Source organism: Monodon monoceros, unplaced genomic scaffold, assembly GCF_005190385.1.
Source record: "Monodon monoceros isolate NGI ecotype Baffin Bay Population unplaced genomic scaffold, NGI_Narwhal_1 Super_Scaffold_16, whole genome shotgun sequence".
Lineage (NCBI taxonomy): Eukaryota > Metazoa > Chordata > Mammalia > Artiodactyla > Monodontidae > Monodon > Monodon monoceros.
Window position 1 is genome coordinate 5,007,998 of NW_021703772.1, and position 22,432 is coordinate 5,030,429.

A 22,432-nucleotide genomic window follows, 5' to 3' on the forward strand; every position below is an offset into this window, starting at 1 on the left:
CTGAATCACTTTGCAGAAATTAAACAACATTGTAAATCAGCTACACTTCAATAAAAAAAAAATCTGGCTACGTCCTATAAGGGAAAAAATGTTATAAAATAAACAGAAGACTTCAAAATAACTTGGAAACATCAGCTACAGATCGTAACAACTCACTATCCTAGTTAAGTAACATCTTCATATTCTTTTGATCAGAGACTCTGTGGAGGGTTAAATAGGTCAAAAAATACATCACCGTTTAATCATCTTAAAAACATTAGAAAGAGCAGAATGCCGTGGCATTAAGAACTGATTATGAACAAAAATACAAGCCATTTGTATGCATTAATGATACATCAAGCTAATTCAAGCTGGCTAAAGTCATTAAGAGGAATCCTGGGGCAACACACAGCTCTGATGCCACAGTGCGGCAAAGTATTAAAAGAACCATTTTCTATGGCATTGATACAATTAATTCTCTGAGCAAAAGATAGGCTCTTAACGTGAAAATCAAAACACAGCACATTTACTAATAGTGTGTTTAATGGCCTCATGTTGGTAGTGTGAGAGTTAACTCAGGCATTTCTGTGCACTTGCACGAACACTGGGACCCACTCAATGCTCCCAGGGGAAGCACAGCATGACAAGTCCAGACTCAGGGTAAGAAAATGCCAGGAAAGATCCCAGCCTCTATCAACACAACATTCCACGACACCATGAGATAGAAGATGGCTTACTGTCTCTCGCTGTTTATAATATCATCAATCTTGACAAAGATTTTCAGATGACTTCTATGTTATTTTCTAAAAGAATTAAAATGTCTCTCCTTGTAATGGTTCCTTCTGCTCATATCAGAAACTAGTTTAAGAATTATCATTTCACACCTGATTCCGTATTGTTAAGGCCAGTAGCTGCAGCCTGTGGAGTATGAACCACACTGATAATTTAGAAATTGCCCCCTACCTAAAAACTGTCATTTTGGGAAGTGATTTTAAGCAAATCAGTCAATATTCCAAGGAGATAATTCCTCTTTAAAAGGAATTATCAGTGGACCTCTGGGTCCACTGAACATGGTGGGAGATAAATTCTTAAAAAGGGCAACTTCTAGGCAAAGAGACTCCAAATGAGGAACGAGCTGATTTCATACTGGTGACAATAATCATGTTGTAAAACACTTGAGTTATTCAAGGTTCATCACCTCTTAGCCCCGGATTGCTCAGTGCAGCCCAGTCACTGGTCCCACCTTGATACATTCCCTACCTGTTCACCGTGTTTGGAAGATGTGCTTACAGATCACGTGCCACACGCACCGGGCTCACCTGGAACACATGTGTTGAAAACTTCCCACCCCTAAGAACTTTTGAGCTCAAAGATTTTTTTCTAAGAACAGTAAAGTAACTCAAAAGTTCTTCTGCTTTTCTTTTGTTTTTGTTACCTCTGAGAATACAGTTTACTACACCAAGTGTTGCTATGTTACTTCTGGCATTCATTCATTACTTCGATGTGTGATTTAACCCTGTTGCAGAGAAAGCTTCCCTGGTTAAGAAATTCACCGCATTTGAAAATGCATATACAAGCAGTACTGACAATGTCATGTTTCATAAAAATAGTTACTATAAATCATTTACACACTTTCTCACCCAAACGTACACGAGGGTTACAGCACAAGGAGAACCACCTCCCCAAGCCTACACGTCCCTCATCACCCCACGCCCCTCCCCTCACAGGCTCAATCAAAAGTCTGCTTAGCGCTCGGGGCATTTTCAGTTTGGTGAGAGATGATCCGCGATGGGCCGGGTAGGGCTCTTTTGGAAACAACTTACAGATTCTAATTTCCAGGGAATGAGACCATGTTAAAAGCTGCCAGGCAGTGACAGCCAAAGACGCCTGTGGTTAATGATGACATCAGGGCAGCCGCAAAACCCGGGTGAAGACCGCCTTGTCAGACTTAACCAGGTAACTTGAGAGGAACCTGATGACTGTTTTCCTTTTCTTTTGTCCCCCACCTTAGCATCACCACGTGAGTGCTACGTAAGGCTTAGGTAGGTAACTTTTTTCACGTCATCCCTGTTCTTGGGAAGTTTTAAACTAGTAAAAACCTTTGAAAAGTGTAATTTAAGCAGCTGAACCTTTTTTGCCCCATCCTAATACACACTACTGTCCCAGGAAGTCCTGCGCATACAACTTTCCACTGCAAAGAGGGCAGTGAGAGTGGGCGGGGTGGGTGTGGGCACAGTGACAGTGATGGGCACAGAGGTGCAGTGAAAACAGGAAATGGACACGCGGGCCTGACACCGGCCGAACGATGCGACTTCAGGAAGCCAACCGCACAGAGAACGTGGCTCCCAGCTACAAGTCCGGCCTCGTAAGATCTACTACCTTACACCATAAGCCCTTAGCTTAAACTGCAACACAGACATTAGTCGCCATTATAAGTGATAAAAAAGTGCATATTAACAGATACTTAATGACACTTAATGACTTAATTAGTTCACCTTTTCAGTATATATTAAATGCCAAATGGACACACATGGCTTGCTTTTGAACATGAAAAATCTTATCTTTGAAAGTACTCTTTTGGAAAAGAAAACATATATATATATAAGTAACAATAAACTGGCTCCAATCTGATCTCTAACATAATAAAAATAGGAGAAAAACAACAGCAACACTACAGATAACAACATAGGCCACGCTGCCGGTGAAAACTAAGCTGGTTCCAGGAAAGAACGGAATAGGCCTGACACATCCCTCGGCAGGAGGAACAGAAGACTGTGATGTAAGCGAGACAAGACGGTGCCAGATGATGCCACACCGGGGAGAAAAGCCCAGAAGATTGCTTAGTTAGTGATGCCCTAACACATGCAGTCAGGTTCCAGAAACTGGGCTCACGAGCACAGCTACCCCTGTGCTGGACACCCCTGTAATTAGGGCCAAGCAGCTGCAGACGTGTCGTGTGAGAGGGGATTCTCTGTACATCAGGGTTTCAGTCTTCGGAGGCAAAGGCTGGAAAGCACACCGAGGCTGCGTGCGGCACCACAGGACCCCGGGCAGGTCCGCGATCTCTCGGGGCTCGGGCCTCGGCATGAGGGAGCCGACCCCCGGCAGGCGTGAAACCCAAGTAGAACAGCTTCTGCGAAGGCACTTTCCAGAATGTCGACTGCAGCATGAATCTGAAGAGCTGGGGTGGATGAACTGGGAGATTGGGACTGACATATATACACCACCATGTGTAAAACAGACAACTGAGGGGAACCTACTGTATAGCGCAGGGAGCTCAGCTAGGTGCTCCGTGGTGACCCGGGTGGCTGGGACGGGGAGGCGGGGTGGGAGGGAGGTCCAAGAGGGAGGGCATATAGGGATGTATGTATACACAGAGCTGATTCATTTCGTTGTCCAGCAGAAAGTAACATAACACTGTAATGCAACTGTACCCCAATAAAAAAAAAGAAAGAGCGAGCTGGGTGATGGTGTCGAAAGACTGCCATGAGTCTTCCTAGGAGGGGGCTGCTATAGATAAACGTCCACCCCCAGGACAGCTGGAGGGAAGCCTCAGTAAGCAGAAGGTCTAGCAAGAGGCAGACAGCGACCTTCAAATGCTACTGCCCAGCTTTGCCAACCACATGTACCTAAAACTAAATCGTTTCTGTTAATATAAATAAAGCAGATCCATCCTAGAACAGAAGGTCTCCCACGTGAGATGACTGAACCACCCTTGACAAACAACCCAGTGACAAAATCCAGCAGCCTTGGGCAGAATTAAGCAGGATGGCAATCTGCAATTTATCTACATCTTGGTCTATATGGATCTTGAGCTGGTCCACCAATTACTGTCAGAGCAGAATCTTGCAGGTAGGTTTCCTACTGTTCAATGAATAGAAGCTTAAGAAGTTAAACCTTTAGTGGGGAGTATGCCTTAATGTGTATAATAGGATGCTCTGAATTAGGATTTAACAAATGACTACAACTTTAGAATGTATGTGCAACAATATTAAATTCTGCGTACAACTGATGCTGGGAGGAATAACACAACATCCTATACATAAAACAATACTGTTTACGATTCATATAAATCTGCATCAACTCATTCTGGCGGCGGGGGAGGGAAGGAGGGAGGGGAAGGGCATAAAGCAGCTTAGATAAGGGAAAGACAAGATGGTGTTCTGTACCACCAGCTGGTTCTCCTTCGCATTCCGTATAAAGGGAAGCCACTCTTCTTTAGGTATCAGAGATCTTTAAAATATGCAAGCCAGATGCCATCATTTAAAAATTATAAAATATACCGCCAAAACCTTAGAGGTCCATCAGCTCTCTTCCACAAAACGCCAAAACAAACAAACGGACCCTCCCTCATCCCGAGGCTAAGATAACTGTTCAGTGACACAAATCACTATGCTCATCACATGTCCATGACACACCACTGTCACTCCCGGCGAGACAAGCTACAAACACGGACACCCGATATAAGGTGAGATATTTAAAAGTGTTCAAAGAGCGACTAAAATCCACCATTTCCAAAACCCAACCCCAGGAAACTAAAATCATGGCTGCTCTATCGTGAAGACTTTCTTGCCCCCAAGACGGCGCATGTAACCCTCCAAGGGGCACTTTCACCACGCACACCAATGACTTTTCACTACCTTTAAGCTCTGCTTGGTCTTCTGAGGGAAGAATTTACTTTCGTCGTTAAGCGGTGTTTATTTTAGCTTATCACTGAACGTCTCGCTTGAAAACTCCCACCAGCAACACCACCTTCCTTTACCTGCCCAGAGGCTGAACTAGAACGCCATGAAAGACGTGCTCACTGCAAGGGCTCTGGCCACTCAGACCTGGTTCCTTTATAGAAAGTGACACTTCTCTTTTTTAAAAATAAAATTTAAAAAAAAATTATAGCATCAGAGAAACAATACCTGCCGAGAATGAACTTTATTTGCTGCAATCCTGTTTCTGCGTGTATCCAGGCCCTGATCTGGACAAATGACCAGGGACTTTCAAAAAACTGAATGCCAGACACAGAAATCACTGTCATATTAAAAACACAACGGCCTGCAGTTCCTCTCCCAGACATGCCAGGGGCAAACAAAGCAGCACAGAATGGGACTGAGAGACACGGGGTGGGCCCCGGGCAGCCCACAGGGGCCCCAGAACGCCCCGTAGGGCCCTTCTGGGAACCCAGACGAACAGATGGGTAACCAGGCCCCAAGCCAGATTCAGCTGCCCAGATTAAGTAAAAAGCAATGAGTGTATTAATTCTCAAAAGGCGAATCTGACTTACAGGAGCCCCCTGTGCAGGCCAGATCATTCTTCTCCACAAGCTACACAAACTAAGAAGCAGAGGGTGACCCCAGGCTGTCAAGCAGGGGCGACGGAAAGCACCCTAGTCCGGCACTACCTCTTCTCCGCCCCCAGGCAAGATGTCGCCTGCATTGCTGGGTGACTGTTCTAAGTTTATCTTCCCTGCTGGACTTTCACTTCACCAAGACAGGGGCCCTGACTGTGCTTCCAGGCATGAGGAAGGCTGGTGCTCAACTAAGGGAATGAATGAACGAACGCAACAACCAACCTACTTCGCTTCCTCCTGATACCGAGAAGCTAACAGAGAACCTCCCTCCTGAATCACCTTCCAGGAGATATGTGACTACACCAGCAAAACCATCCTGTTTCTCCACTATTTTCACATTCTGTCTTCTGTTTTAGGACACTTAAAGAAGCAAAGACTAAGGTCCCTGGTCTCTTACAAAGCAGAGCTGGGCAGCCAGTTGATCGGGAGCTCGGCCTGCAAGAGCAGGTGGAGGTCGGAGCTGGGGTAACACACCGGGTCTGGATGCTTCTTTGATCGATAAGCTAATGGTTACACAGAAGTCACATGCTTTTTAAAAAATTTTTCTACCATGCAAAGATATAAAAAGTACACAAATAAAAGTAAGCCCTAGGGCAAAGAGAAAGCCCTGAAGTCAAAAAAAGAAATCCAGATATACCAAGTCCGTGAGTGGGCAGTGAACCTGTGCAGTGAAAGTGTACCTACCCTGCCCCCAGCCTGCCCCGGGTATGTGGGCAGGACCCAGACGCTCTGTTTTAATGACAAAATGGTTAAGGCTCTAGGCTCCCGGCTCCCAAGACTGGGGTCCAATCCACGCGAGTACCTGTGGTCAAAGTACCTGACCTTTCTGAGCCCTGAGTTCTTTAGCTATAAACCTTCCAAGTTTTTTTTTTTTTTTTTCTTTTCTTCCCTTGAAGATTAAAATGGATGGTTATTGCTAATGATTTCCAAGTACTGAGTATATTCCCCATTCGGTTAGCCACTACTTTCACCACTAACAATTCAAGAGTTTACGATTAACAAATAAAAAGGTTTACCATCTAATTACCACAGAAAATATGCAGAGTAACCGCAATTTTATTTTAGAAACTTAACCACGTAAATAGAAATATTTTAAGAATAAAATCACAACAGTCACAGAAGTTGCAGTATCATGCAGACTTTGTACAATCCAAATACTCAACGGGAATGTATCGTTTCTGAAGTAATAACAAAATGTTCTGGAAGTCTCGCAAGCCTGTGAAAACTCACACTTCGAGTGTAATATGGTTCACCAGTGGAATCACTGAGGAGCCGTCACAGCAAGGAAACACTGGTATTTTAACCAATGACTTTTGGAAAGGTCCTTCCTCATGCTCCCCTTGCCAGCTTCCAGCTTGAGGATGACAGGGAAGTGGCCCCAGCACACTGGCACCTGCCCACTGCCTCGGATCCCCTGGATGCTGGGCAGGGAAGCTCCATAACTTGTCATCCCTGAGTACTAGTTAGTTTACTATGTATAAGAGGAGTTCATTTATTTATGGGAAGTTCACATTTGCAAACCTCCATCAACGTACAAGGAAAGCAATCACTGTGGAGAAGAAACTCATCCACGCAACTAAATGCCGATCCTCTACGTCAGGGATGGGCAGACCTTCTGTAAAAGGCCACAGAGTATCTCAGGCTTTCTTGGCCAAAAGGTCCCGCTGGAACCACTCAACTCTGCGGCAACACCCAAGAGCAGCCCAGCGCACCCCTCCCGCAGCCTGTAAACAGAGAAGTCTGTTTATAGAAACAGGCTGTTGGCCAGGTTTGGCCCCTGGGCCCTAGTTTGCAGACCTTTCATCTGTTAATACTCCACTTTAACCATCACAGGGCTTTCCACTATTGGGGCAAACGGCGACCTCGCCCACTGGAGCCCACCCCTCGGGAGAGCCCCACAGGCTTCCTTGCGTCATCCTTCACGGTGTCACTAACGTTCAAGGAGCTGCAGATACTGGCCCTGAACGGCTTTTAAGTGGGGTCTGCTCCCGAGCACGGGTGGGCAGGGCCCGAGGAGGCCCACGTAAATGTGCGGGAAAGGACAAAGGGGACGCAGAGCCCTGGGGACTGGGGGCTGTTCTCCGTAGACTCCTGAGCTGGGAGAGGAATGTGACGTATAGGGACTAAATAGGATAAAGGTACTGAAAAATAGAAAAGGCTGATAATTATCTGGGAGGCGGATAAGAGGAAAGAGATGGCAAGCTTAGAAAAGGAACTGGCTGCTAAGGAAAGTGGAAGAAAATGCAAAGTTAAAAAATGGACACAATCTTTGAAATTTAATAAAATGGCGAGAGTGTGCAATTCCTATAATTTTCTCTGAAAGCTCGTTTGGACATTTAAAAAAAAAGCATAACCTGCCCGGTTTGGGGAAGTGCTGGGAGCACCCCATCATTACTACTCTTCCTGGCATTAACAGTCTCCCCAGGGCAAGGCCTCCACGACCCCAGGAGCAAGGGCGGCCTCCAAGGAGACCAAGCCTGGCTGCCCTGCTCAGCCCCCAACAAGCCCCGGCACAGAGCTGGGGATGCAGAGGTAGGTCTAAACCAGATTAACCCAGAAGAGGAGGGGGCCTAGGATCCCCATGACGCCCATCAGAAACAGAACCCTCTGCTGGGAGCATCCTTCTCCCGGGTCTTTGATGCTAACCTACCCCAGACCCTCCCTGACCCCACTAGACCAGAGACCACCTTCCCCGCTACAGACCCCGCCCCCCGCCTCCCTCTCATCCCCACCTGCTCTCTCCCCCGCCCTCCCGGCCTGACGTCTGCCATCACAGTTGTGTGTGTGTGGGGGGGGGGGGGGGGAACCTCTGCTCCGCCAGGAGAATTTCCCGCCTGAGGGGTGGCTGTCCTGTAGGTGAGGGATCAAGAAGGAGGCAAAGACACAGTTCCCAAATGCTGGCGCTCACTCCCAGCCACCGGCCCTAAGGCGTACTTACTTCTGGCCAAACTTGACTCTCTCTTTTCTGCTTACTCTCCTCCAAACCCAGCATGAAACATTTAAACTTTTTTTTTTTTTAAATGGGGCTGAATAAAGAATGAGCATCTACAGTGAAGCAGAAATGGTATGTGTGTATGTATGACACGTCCTGTGCGTAAATAACCATTTGAGAAGTGCTTCATCCTGTGCAGAAAGAGGTCACCAATGGTACACACAGGACTGTTTCAGGGTGGATGCTCAGCGCACCCCCTGAACGCGACCCGGGGCTGAGGGTCCCCCTCCTTGTAGGGAGCGCTCGGGGTCACGTCATCCACGTGGACCAGTGACCGGTGTGAGGTGAATGGATGCTGCAGGCACAGCATGAGTATTTACCGTCCTGGAAGACCCTCTCCACGTTCAGCCCGTACGTGGCGCACGTCTCGTAGTACGTGCACCTCTTGAGGTCGCTGGAGAGCTTCCGCGCCCTGGCGTCGTCGATGACCCGCGGGTTGGTGGAGCTGATGGCATCTGCAACAGACGGACAAGAAGTGGCGACATGGTGACCACGAGCGGCCTGGGGATGTCCCACCGCTCACGGCCCCCAGAAGCTCAAAACCTGCCCCACGCTCAGCACTGCTGGGATTCTTTTCAGGACCTGGAGTTTTCAAAACACCATTTATCCCCAAAATAATCATCCCAGACACCACAACGATCAGGTGTTTCAGAGGATCCTGCTTCTGAATATGAAATAAAAGAACGTCCCTGAAGACCAGAAGGAAAGGGTAAGAGTTAAATGTGGCTCCAGAGGAAAATGCTTTAACAAGGAAAACCACACGGTCACTACGTGTGGTGACCTTCTCGGCACATGGCACCCGGGAAACGCACGCCCTCTATCTGCCCGCTGGACACACGCTCATGGAGCCCTGTTGGGTGCCTGGCCCAGTTGTAGGCACAGGGATGCCTCCCAGGGAACAAAACTCTGTGCTCTCACAGAGGGGACATTAGGTCAGCTGGGGAGGAAGGCAGAAAATAAGTAAGACACAAACGAGGAAGGACGACGGGTATAGGATGGGACGTAGGGTAGGAGCTGGGTCACAGGGCAGGGGTCAGAGAAGCCACACCTGCAGCAGGTGGCGGGTGGGGGAGGGTGCCTGGGGCAGGGGGCGGCAGAGCGCCGAGCATTTAAGGGGGACCCAAGGGCGAGGCAGGAGTGGGAGGGGGCCTGGGGCACTGGAGGGGGTGTCACAGACTAGTGTGCGAACCACGTTGGCTCTTAACAGGTGGCTCGGTTGGGGGACTTCCCTGGCAGTCCAGTGGTTAAGACCTCGCCTTCCAAGGCACGGGGTGCGGGTTCGATCCCCGGTCGGGGAGCTGAGATCCCACATGCCTCGCGGCCAAAAAAAAAAAAACACAACATAAAATAGAAGCAATATTGTAACAAATTCAATAAAAACTTTAAAAGTGGTCCTCATCAAAAAAAAAAGATGGCTCGGCTGGGAGACACCCCTCACCTCCTTCAGGACCTGTGTACAGATGGGGGCATCTGAGCCGCGAAACACATGTCGGGCACCAGCCACCAGTCTCCTAATAAAAAGAAATGCAGCCCTTCTTTTCTTTCAGCTCGGCATCCACGAGGCCCTCTCCCCGTTCATTCTGTTACTACTGAGTAACTGGGGGGCAGCCACACGCCCCGCACACAGGACCAGAAGACGGGCTGAGACGTTCCGGCCGGCGTGCTACCCTGCGACGACACACACTTTACAGGGCTGCTCCTGACGTAGCATTTTCCCCGAGGGCACGAAAGCTCCTGCGTTACAGGAAACGCTCAAGATCTCTTTAACCAAAAACCCGCCACCGGGATTTTCTGTACTAGTCCAGGGAAAAGCAGTGTAAGTCACACAAGACAGTGACAACCTTTTAAATGTCTGCTCTTGCACAGGAAGTGCCTGAGGCACTCAAATTCCTGGAAGTAGTAAACAAAAGGGACATCTTGAGGGAATAATTTATTGATTTTTTTCCCCTCTCTTTCTCTTCTCCTTACTCCCTATTTTTTCTTTTTTTCCTAGTCCGATGGAATAGGTTTAACTGAGAGTTCTGAATTACTCCTAGAGAAACTATGATTCAGGACCCTTCTCCTGACAATGACCGGAGCCACCTCAAACAGATGTTCCAGAACATTCCCTGGCAGGGCCTGTTAGAGGGATTTCTTCAAACACTATTTCGTCCTGTCTTCTTACCTTACAGAATAAGAAATTTGACTTGGACTTCATAACACTTAAGGAAAAGAAGTTTGTTTTTTTTTTAAGGTGTAAACATCTTTTAAGAAAACAGTAGAAAAAAAGTTAGAAACCCAGAATTTTCCAGTGCTTTGGTATAAACTAGAAAATACATGCCACAGAGCATGAATCCAGCTTCAGATTTATCCTGACCTCGTAATCCCCCAGGCCCTCCTTCCCCGGTGGGTGCCCACTCATTTCTGTCCCATCTCAGCTTCCTTCCAAGATACATTGTCATGTGTCAGAAACAGACCCTACACTTGAATGCTCTTCTGGTCTTATTTTTCATTCCTCTTGTCACTCTGCATCTTTTTACAGCTCGGGCTTCGCCCTCCAATCAAGGTGATCTTCAAGTCTTTAAAACAGATGTTTAAGAGACATCACACCATCACCTCGTCCTCTTAGGAACATCCTCCAGCTCCCCGATGGTACCCGGGAGAGAACACGTCCCCCCACCTCTGGGTAAGGCCCCACACCCCACGTACCCTTCAGGAATTATCTTAATTCTTCTCCATCTTCTCCATCCCATAATCTCCTATCTTGAGGCCACCAGCCCCGACCAGCTGGGAGGGAAACCTGAGATCCCCTCAGCCGTTGTCTCTGGCACCCCACGCAGCCTGTACAGCATCAGGACAAGCGTGGCTTCACAGAAAGCGAAACGAGCTCATGGTACCTACGGGTGGAACCTTTCAGAAGCCCACACTCACTCCACCTTCCTGCCACGGGGGCTTCCAGGGTGCTCTGGGAATTAGAGGTCTGGCTGATGACCACGAGGAGCCCTCAGGTGAGGACGGTCCCTAATTGATAACATTCCCGTCCTGCTCCTTTGGGACATGGCTTTGCTGAAGTCCAAACAGGTCTCACAAATGAATATGAGGGGACAGGGAACAAGCCCTCCAGCAGTGCTCCCAGGTGCTCGCTGGGTGCAAGCTCCCAGGTGTACCTTGCAGGTACATGGCCCTCAATCGACAGACGCTTATAAAACTAGAGGGAATAGAAGGGGGCCGGTTCCTCCACATCAGGGCTTCCCCAGAGCCTCTGTGGAGCCATCCCCAGGCCTCCCTGAGACACAGACCATCCACCATCCTGGTGGGAGGTGAAGATGTGCCTTCCTTCAGCTGGGGTGGGAGACACAGAGGCTGCACTTACCTCCAAGGCCCGGAGCAGGGAGAGATATTATCTGCAATGCCAACAGGACCTCAGGAAAACTGGCCACACTGGAAACATCAGGAACAAAAGCAACCACGCCCTCGACGCCGGTGTGCCCACGGGTGCCCCCACTGCCTTACGGGATTTCCTCCCTTCAAGGCCTGGCAGCGCCAAGGTCAACAGCGGCCTGGAGCGAGTGATGCGGGGTTTGCACGGCCCCGTGCAGGGACCCCAGACTCGCCACCCCTACTACCCAAAACACTGCTGTGCAGGAAAGACAACAAACTGATCAAAATTACCTTTCTGGCCTGGATTGAAAACCTACCTGCCCTTTATCCCGGTGAGTCCACCGCAGAAAGGCATTCTGCATCCTGAACACAGATCCCCTGAACCCAGGCGGCTGGTAAGGAGCCGCCCATACAGACCCTGCTTTGGCTCAGAAATGCCCTCGGTAGGCCTGCAGGAAGAGGCGCTTACTGGAAATTAACTGCCTCGATGTCGATTTCAAGGCAGCTTGAAGCAAGGTCTTCTTTAGACGAGCTGCCCACTATAAAATATTACGTATTAAGAATTTTCAGGAGGCCAACTCAAATATGCCAATTCTGTACATCCAAACAAGGACCAAGGGCTTTTTACTGGCGTGCCTTGTCTCCCAGTGACCACTAGAGGGCGCTTTGGGCATAAAAAACCTCTCACGTCCCATGTTGGTCTAAATCCACCTCTGCTCTGAAGGTTTCAGGTGTGAGACCGCTGGCCACGACATATATGCTATTAAAAAAAAAAAAAAAGAGGGGGGACTTCCCTGGTGGTGCAGTGGTTAAGAATCCGCCTGCCAATGCAGGGGACACGGGTTCGAGCCCTGGGCCGGGAAGATCCCACATGCCGTGGAGCAACTAAGCCCAGGCATCATAACTACTGAGCCTGCGCTCTAGAGCCCGCGAGACACAACTACTGAGGCCGTGTGCCTAGAGCCTGTGCTCCACAACAAGAGAAGCCACCGCACCGCAACGAAGAGTAGCCCCAGCTCACTGCAACTAGAGAAAGCCCGCGCACAGCAACAAAGACCCGATGCAGCCAAAAAAAAGGGGGTGGGGTGGGGATTGGCAATGAAGTTCTCTCCATGAAAACCCAACCCTCACGTTTTACATCTAGCACCCTGAGCAGATGACTTTAGTTTATTCCACACTTTTTTCTCCCAACACACACACCCACTCCACGATTCAGGCCTATCCTGCCAAGGCAGCAGATTACCCCGCCAGAGCTCTCAGTTATATTAGATCTGGTGCCACGCATGCAGCTAATTGTTCTTGCTTGTTTGACGCAGCTGGTTTCTTATTTGGAAAAGTCTTACATCAGGGCATGCAAGGGCAGACCAGATGTGCTCATTCTAAAGGAATTAACAAAAACAGAACCTGCACCAAAAAATGAAAGGAAAATCCAGTGTTTCTTGACATGATTATATTTTTTAAGTTCCCCATTTTTCTGACAAAGCAGTTTTAAAGTTAACCTTCATCTGACTTTTAAAAACATTCCGTATGACCCCTTAGTTAAGTCCCCAGTGGCAGGTATCAGCACATAAATGAATCTATGATCAAGGGCATAGTAAGTGATGTCACTTTACTAAAAGACCAGGTTTTAAGTGTCCTAGAAAAAAACACAAAACGTACCCACATGGTAAGATTCTATGCTTTCTAAGGGATCTGCTAAAAATGAGATACAGCTCATAAGACATTAAGAAATAGAGCAGAATAAAACAAAACTCCGCATTATATCAGAAATCAGTATTAAAGGTACAAAGGTTAACATAAATAACCTTTTAGGGCGCTTATATATTATTTTGTAACAGAGAGAATTAAGATATCCTAATATAGAAATTAGAGCACTTGGGAGTGTGTGTGGGGGGGTGTGTTTTGTTTTGAAGTTGCCAAGTGACTTCTCCACTGAATCAAATCAGGAAGTGTGACAGTTTCAGTTTCATGGATGCTCACTGTAAAAAGGGAGCCTTCAGTAGGAAATTACTACTTCTTTAAACCGTTTCCAAACCCCTCCACTCTGAAAACACAGGCCAGGAATCACTTACTGCTCAACTGCTGGAGCCACAGAAGCACAACCTGCCCTCGGACACCACTCACCCTGGGTTCCCACCAGGACCAGCGGAATCTCACTCGTGTTCCGGTAGTTGGCCATCCGGCTGTAGTAGTGGTAGACCGTCTGGAAACTTATCTCATCCTCCAAGCTGAAGACAAATATAACAGCATCCACCCACATGGCAAACTGGGGAGAAAAGAAAGGCAGGTGAGCAGGAGATACTGAGTGAGGAGCTCACGAGAGAAAGGCAAAGGAGCAGCATGGGGTCACCTTCATGAACACAGGACGAAAGGCCGGCAGACACGCCTCCAGCCGGGCCACGTCCGTCGTCTTATAGCGCATCGCTGGGGCGTCACGAACGCCCTTCTCATCCTCGCACAACACGCCTGTGATGGCCCTCAGCCCCTTCCCACCCAGGCCACGCTGTCTCCAGAGTAAAACCAGACATCCTTCCCCAAGGGAGTGTCTGCCCTCTGGCCCGACTCGGCCAATGGAAGGCAAACCCCGCGCACAGCAGAGCCGACCTGGAGATAGGCACGGAGGGCGGCCTTGCAGCTTCCTGTTTCACCCCAAACTCCCCAAGGAGGCCGCCCAGGAAGCCGTGCTGGACCCCTGAGATGGGGCTCCTCCTCTGGGTGCCCACGGCTCAGAAATCCTCCACCTCCAGGGCCAACTACTCCCGTCAACATGTGAGGCCTTCGTATTGTAAAGATCAGCCGCCCCTGATTAATTCCAGCACCCTTCAAGGAAATTATGACTCACTGCCGGAGAAATTAACAAAAGCAATGAACAAAACTTAGGGGAAAATAATGAAAACCCCACAACGGCCCGACTCCTGTCATTTTATTCTCACTTTTCTTGCAACCAGCTGAACTCACATCAGATCCTCTCTCTGGCAAATAACCACACCCTCAAGCACACGTTATCTCGTAGAACACCCATAACCGTCTTGTAAAGCTGGAGCCAAGAGAGGAGAGGGTCCTGGAAGCTCAGCAGCTTCCCAGGGCTCCCAGGGTCACAGAGGTGGCGCTGAGGAAGAGACTTAGCGCCAGAGACCCTTCTCTTTGATGAAAGACCCAAGTGAAAATCAAAAAAAAAAAAAATGCCCCACATGCTTTCTCTAAAAGAACCTGCAGCTCCCACGTAAGTTCTGCTGGTCAAGGCATCAGCTCTAATGTTTGGTGAAATTTTTAGTGGGTTAAGCTCTGACTTCCACATATAAATGAAAAGCGTATTCAGTTACAAATGGAGATTTTACGCAACAAAACGTAAATACACCTGAAGTTCAAATGATAAATATGAAATTAAATGAGAAAGAGAACTTGGGGCCAGTAGCCTTGGGACTGGCTGATGCCTCCTGAGGGCCCAGGACTCAGGCTGACACGGCATGGCATCTCCTTCTCCCCTTCTCTACCTTGAGATGTGTTTTCCTTTCTCTTCCCAAGAATCGGGGAGAAGTCAGCTTCCCCACGCCCACGAGCACCTTACGAATGCTTGTGGTCCCTGGGACCAGCCCGCACCTCCCAAAACTGACAACCACCTGACCCTCCGTGCAGAGGAAATGCAAACCAGGCCACATCCTCTCAAGGGTGCATCCTGAGAGCCCCAGGGCCTAGTGAGCAGTGGGCACTCCGTAGATGTCCCCCATCCACCCCAGCGGCTTCTCCACCAACTGCAAAAAAAACCCCAAAAAAACCCAGTTAACTGGCAGAGTTTTCACACCACCTAATAGGACACCAGTATCCACAAAATCCTGCAACTTCACTCATGAAGCCGTCATTACCTTCGCAGACTATATAACATGATCTGCGACAGTGGAAACAAACATCATGCTCACATGTGCCTAGGAGTGGTGACTTGAAAACAGTTCTTCTCCTTGAATGTCCGAGTACACTCGGCCCAGTTTTGAAAGGCTCCATTTGACATCCCCTCAAAGCAGAAATCTGCACTTTAACCAGGGTAAGCTTCTAGCCTAATGATGCTTCTGTGGGAAGTACGTGCTAGAATAAGGGACTGGTCCTCAGGGAAACTCACGGCCAGAGGCCAAGACAGAGACCTCCTGGGGGCCCTAGTTCTACCCCCGGCGGGGCGGGGGTGTGGGCCGGCCACCTCGGCCTGTGCCCTGATGCCATGAGATCTCAGGGCGTCAGCGTCCTTGGTGACGGGAACGCTCAGAGCATCGTCTCCCAGGGTCATCTCGAGGATTAAGTGAGCTGCACCACTCAGGGAAGGTGGCGGGGCAGGGGGCTCAACCAGTGTTACCGATTCACAATACGTGTGCTTTCCAGACATGAGAAGAAACTTATAAGAAGGGCTCCATTATTGCTCACAGGCCTTAAGTTTCTTTGTTTTATTCTTAAAAGCCAATTCTTTAATTAATCAGGGACTAAAAGGAAGGAAAATGTTTCTGTGTCGCATGACATCACATGTCCTAAGCATCTGAGGCTACGGAAAAATGTACTCCATAGGAATACGTGCTTCCTAGAGGAAAGATGCTTCTCAGAGGGTACATACCACTGGAGAGAAAAACCCCTGGGATTTTTAATGTCACCGTCTGGGGATGTGGGGAACACTGGGCCTGAGCTTCGTAATAAGAGAACCACCCCCCAAAATACTTTCATTAAAAAGGCAACCCCAACAGCAATCATGGCTGATGAAACCTTCAGGGTGGGGCAGTGCTCCGAGCCCCTAATTCCTCAGGCTGGAGTTCCCTCTCCAGTGTGGGCCTGGGGCTCCTTGGGAGACTGGTCTCACTGCGGTTAAACTCTGGCCCAGGGCAGCCTGCTCACTGCTCCACGACTGGCGTCAGGGGAAGCGCCGTGTCTCTGCAGCCCTGGGCCCCCCAGCATCCCATCCCTGGCAGCATCCCTGGACAGCAGCGCCTCTGAAGCCACTACACCAGCTCCAACATGCGCTTCTGTACGTCTCTCAACTTTCTTCTTAGATTCTTTATGTCAGAGCTAAGGTGTGCTCTTTACATGTGAGATTGCCCCTGGTCACTCCAAAACATTTACGAGCTAGAAAAGCAGAAAATCACCCCAGGTGACACCCACACTTTACCTACGTCATTCTCCTATTACCACCTGCCTCGGACGGAACCCTTGTGATAGCAGGACAGACGTCCCACGGGCGAAGGACCACTCAGAAAAAGTGATTGAGCTTTTAGCACCATCATGAACCTTCTAGGACGGTTCTGTCCTGCTTAAGTATAAAGTAACAGATGTGCGCTGAACCCGAGCTCTCACAGCTCCGTAACCTACTTTTTTTCATGTTTAACATGTCTTCAGTGTTTCCTTACTCTCATCGACTATGCTGTTTCAGCAAAGCGAAAACAAATCTTTTCCACACTTAAACTAACGTCTTTGAACATACCTTATGGACTGCTTTGTTTCACGGTTTGACAGCATTTTTCTTTTAAATACTGGTATAGCTCACAATCAGTGGCATTTTAGACTCACTAAAACATGGTAAATCCACGCCATTTTTCTGTAGAGCTGCATACACCTCAGTGTATGGAGTTCTAGAACTTTAACAACCTCCATATTCAACATCGTTCACTTAAATCACCAATAATCCTGTGTCGCACTTGCACCAAAGGGTAAGTTCAAGAAAGAGCGCCAGAGGGAATTTTAATATTAAGTTCGCATTAATGGGTCTTGACTATTACTAGCCCTCGGTCCCTTCAAAGTGTTCAGCTAGTAAATTATATAAGTACAGTAATAAACTGGAGAGTAAGTAAACCAAAGAAAAAGGTTTTCCACACTCATGCTGGTTTTTTTTCCTCCGCAACACCCATTTTTCAAGGAACTTTCAAAGAAATCTGACCGTGCTGCATCCTGGTTTGTGGCGGAGAATGATCCGGGCTGAGAAGCCTGGTGGGCAGCCTGGCAGTAGTGCTCAGATTTCCAAATCCCATCCAACTTTCTAAATGACTGTACTGCTCTAGAGAGCAAACACAGGATAAAAGGAGAAAAAAAGGGCTATAGACACTTCCAGATGTCAATTCAGCTGAGTTGACACATCAGTGCAGATTCTGCTCTTCCTTCCTCCTTAAAAAACGCAAAGTGGGGCTTCCCTGGTGGCGCAGTGGTTGGGAGTCCGCCTGCCGATGCAGGGGACGCGGGTTCGTGCCCCGGTCCGGGAAGATCCCACGTGCCGCGGAGCGGCTGGGCCCGTGAGCCATGGCCGCTGAGCCTGCGCGTCCGGAGCCTGTGCTCCGCAACGGGAGAGGCCACAACGGTGAGAGGCCCGTGTACCGCAAAAAAACAAAAACAAAAACGCAAAGTGAAAATCAGCCACACAGCCCAAACTTCCCTCTAGGTTTCTGTCTGAAGGAACAACAGAATTAGTCTCTCAGGGATGAGAAAAACCTCAGTCACAGAAAGCATTTTCCTCGGGCCTCTCTCTCACCTTTTCTTGTATGCACCTGACCGACTTCTTAGACGCACCTGTGGAGTCAGACCCTTCCCAAGGAGGCACAGGTGAAAGCTGGTCACCAGTGTGCGCGCAGTACTCACCTGTGCCTCTGGAGGGCCCCCTTCATCTCTGATCAGCAGCAGATAGCTCTGTCCGTCAACAACAATCTCTTTCTTGAATCTGCCACCTGCCATACACACACAAAAAAATCTTGTTACGCGGGAAAGACAGAGCGAGGGGAGGGCAAACAGACGTGGGCTTCGCTTGTGGAAAAATACACCCTAGGCTGTGGCCCTGGGGGCAGCCCTGAGTGTTTAGTACGAGTGGGCTGCGGCTCTGCCTCCAGGGACCCCTGGACTTTAAAAGAACTACTGAACTCAGATTCAAATATCCATCCGTAAGAACCCGTGTTCCTTTCTAGTTAGAATGCACAGCCTCCATGCAATGCCAGGATCACTCGTGGCTCAGAAGCGTGGGATTTTAATGCAGGCTTTGTGTGTAAATTCAGGAATTCTCTCTCCCTGGGAACACGCTGATACCGAGTCCAGAAACAGAGAGCACGGAAATTGTTCTCTCGTTGGGTTCACAAAACCGAAACGAATTGTATCTGCTGATCAGGGGCCTGGTCTCCAGCACGTTGGCAAATTCAAGGGCTGAGAATCTGTATTCTCCTCAAGAGAAACCCAGTTCTTGGAAGGAAAACATAGAACAGCATGGGGATGGTGTTTCCGTGTTCACAGTTCACAGGTAAGGGAAGGGTGCTCAACTACTACACACGGGTTAGACACAAACTACTGGATGGCAGCTCCGCACAGGTGGAGACACAGCAGTGCAGCTGGCGGACGGAGAGCGTTAGAGACCACGCTGGGTTAGCGAGAGACCACCAGGGGCCCCGCCGGAACGCTGGGGGTACGGGGGTGGCCACGTGAAGGCGGCAGGGGCCGACCCCTCCCACGCCCAGGTGCCTCAAGCATCTCCCCTCAGCGCCCCGGTTCGGACTGCTAGGCTTCCCCTGGGCAGCGGGACATACGTCCACTTCTGGGTCCCTCTGCCACGCCCTCTGCCACCTCCAGAGACAAACGACCTTCCCACGCTCTGGGCTCTGAGCCTGCCGCAGTCACCCCTCACTGGGCTTCGGAACTCGTGGTCTCGAGGGGAACACGCCAGCACCGGCGCTCACTTCAGCTCCTCGGCACAGAGGCCTTCCAGAATCACCAGCTAACCCCGAATAACTGGAAGCCCGCGAACCTCGCTGGTGGAGCTTCCCCACCGGCCCCAGAGGCTGGGTGTCGGCCCCCTGTCCCCCGGAGTCACACCTGGCTCTCCGCCACAGTGGCCCCCTCGACGACGCGGACCTTCCCTCCGAGAGTCCGGGGTTTGGGCCATCCCAGCGCCCGAGAAGCAGAAACTAGCCTCCCCGTCCCAAACCACCCCACCTCACCTCACCGCACCCCTAAGAAGTGTCCGCAGGTGGGCCTCTGCCACGTGAGGCTGGGGCGGCCCGCGGGGAGGTCGCCTCCGCAAGCGAGCACGCATGCGCACACGGCCGCTCCCGCCCCGCAGTCCCCCCCCACCCTCCGCCCAGCGCACCCCCGTCACAGGCAAGATGCACGTGCTTAAAGAACAAAACTTCAAAAACCGAAGAAAACTTTCCAACTTTAAAACGGAGGAACTCTCATTTTGATCCCCCTCACCGCCGACACCGAAAAAGGAGGGCAGACTCCGCGGAGAACGGACGGAGGGAAACACATTTGATGGGTGGGGGGCGGGGGACAGAGCGCATGCGCGCTGGACCAGACGGGCTGAGGCCCGCTCTGCACCTGCGCATCTGGCTGTAGGAGGATCCACAGTGATTCACGGTCCCTGTGCCCCGCAGCTCCCCCAAACGAGCCCTGACTCCCAGCATCTGAGCGCATGGAGGCCAGCCCTGGTCTGATGAACTCAGGTTCGACCTCCACGAGCCTTCACAGCTGCCCTGGGCACGCTGGTCTCACACGGCCAATTCCTCACTAGTCCGCGTGGTCTCCAGAGCAGGAGGGGGGAGCTCCCGCAGTACCAGCACCCCTCCGCTGCCAGCCGCCTCCCCCCATCTCCCTGGGGAGCAGGCACCCGGTGGGCGTCACCACGCAGCTCTCCCAGAATGACGCCCGCTGATGGCCCTGCTCCTACCCTGGGTCTCTATGCCCTCGTGTGTCTTACAGGGTAAGGGCTTGTTGGATGAATTTCACATCTATTCGTTCATTCACTTTCTTTCACATATTTTTGTAGAGTCACGACCCCAAGTTATGTGTCCAGATAGCTGAATAACAATACTAAAGTTAAGAAAGGTTTGCACAGAGTTCTTTCTGCTCCTCTGCTTTGTAACCTCAAGCAGAGGCCTCTGGATCTAATTTTCGTCAGCTCTAAAAGGAGGGGTGATTCTCTCCTCCATCCTTAAGGCCCCTTCCAATTCTAAAATCACTTTTCATTTCCCCCCTAAGATATGTAATTAGTATGTCTCTTCAATATTTTACAATTGCAAATATTAGACACTTGCAATGGACTTCTGTGTTTTCTCTGGTGTTACACATACATCAGGAAACAAAAATGAAACACTCAAATGCATTTGCCAAGAACCCAAAGGTTTGATTAGATAAAATTCAGCCAGGTGTTTAAGCACCCAGATTGTGAAAAAGTAAGACTATGATTAATAAAATTATATATAAAAAATAAACTCCTACTGCTGATAGATTGTCAGCAGGCTCAACGGGAACATAGACAACTGGGTACTGGAGAAACACAGCCCAGCAGGTAAATAAAATTAGACTTTAAAATCCGTTTTCTACAGTTCACTTTAGAGACACAAAGGGAAAAAACCTTGGGATGAAGTTGGGGGTGGTACCAAGCTGGTCTACACTCCCCAGGGGCCACCTCTCTCATTATCTGAAATTCAAACCCACCATCCATCCCAGCCATTAGATCTTTCCCTACCGAAATATTAGAGCACATTACCAAACTCTACATCCAACTTCATTTCTAATGCAGATTTTTAAATGCCTATTTTACAATCCTATTTCCAATTACAGTCATCCCTCAGACTCCACAGGAGACTAGTTCCAAAATCCCTTATATAAAATGGTGCAGTATTTTCATATTACCTACACACATCCTCCCGTATACCTTGAATCATCTCCAGATTACCTATAATATCTCGTACGGTATAAATACCGCATAAATAGCTCTAAGTTCAACATAAATGTTACGTAAATGGCTGCCAACATGAGACAAATTCAAGTTTTGCTTTTTGAAACTTCCTGTAATTTTTTTTTTTTTGAGTGTTTCAGATCCGTGGCTGAACGAATCTGTGGATACAGAGGGCTAGCAGGTCTGTTGCACCGAGCTTTGTATTCCTAGCCTTTAATGCACAGCCTGGCCTGCGGCCCATGCTATAAACTTGTTACACGAATAATCGTCAACCGTCTCTGACTGCCAAATACTATTACATAACATTAAAGTACCCGGGGGGTAGTTTTACTTTTAGAAAGTGTACCCAAATCTGACCCCTGTATTGGGAACTATCAACATGCCCTTGGCTCAGCCCACCCGTGCATATGTGTGCAGTGTCCCCCACACAGCTGCCTGCCCGCCGAGTACACAGGGGTACAAGGGCTCTGTACCTGTGCTGACATCTCCACGAGAAGGGAAAACGGAGGTCCCTCCCGCACTTAAGTTTGTTCCTTCCAAAGATGCCGTGAGGTCAGCAGAGGCAGAGAGCATCACGTTAAGTATGCAGCAAACAGGTAGAGATAAGTGAGCAGAACCAAGTTCATCTCTGGGCTTTGATGTTCGTAACTGAGTCTCGCTGGACAGTAGAAGAGGTGTTTGCATCTCGTTTGAGCACACAGAGGGGACGTTCTTCTTGTCTGAACTCAACTTCACATGCAATTTATTAGATTTCTGGTTCACCCAAAGTCTAGTTTTCAGAGTTTCCAGAAAACTGCCCTGGGAAACTTTGTTTGCCCTTCAGCTTGCCTTCTTAAGCAAGTCAAGGTCTTAATTTCTTCCAAAAATGAGTAAAAGATGGACCTGAATATACCTACCAAGAACAGGGATGCTGGATGTGTTGTGAATAGCACACCAGGAAGAAAAGGTCAGTTGTTTTGTTTCTTTAATATCTTGAAAAAAAGACTCAAGGGGGCCCCTTATAATCCACTGGTAACCAATCAGTATCCTGATCTCATGCTGGGGGAACCAGTTTTGAATCTGGGATGCTGGCGTAGGTAAA

At 49.2% G+C, this 22,432-nt stretch overlaps 1 protein-coding gene across 3 annotated transcripts in view; it reads right to left on the reverse strand.

The window, feature by feature from the left end:
- AGAP1 (ArfGAP with GTPase domain, ankyrin repeat and PH domain 1) overlaps positions 1-22,432 on the reverse strand; it is a 562,113-nt gene that overhangs the window by 327,563 nt on the left and 212,118 nt on the right. For all 3 annotated transcript variants that reach the window (XM_029224417.1, XM_029224416.1, XM_029224418.1), the window contains exons 4-6: positions 18,270-18,355; positions 13,797-13,938; positions 8,633-8,767 (exon numbers count right to left, since the gene is read on the reverse strand). In XM_029224417.1, the coding sequence (XP_029080250.1) occupies positions 8,633-8,767; positions 13,797-13,938; positions 18,270-18,355 (363 nt within the window). The remainder of the gene's footprint in view (positions 1-8,632; positions 8,768-13,796; positions 13,939-18,269; positions 18,356-22,432) is intronic.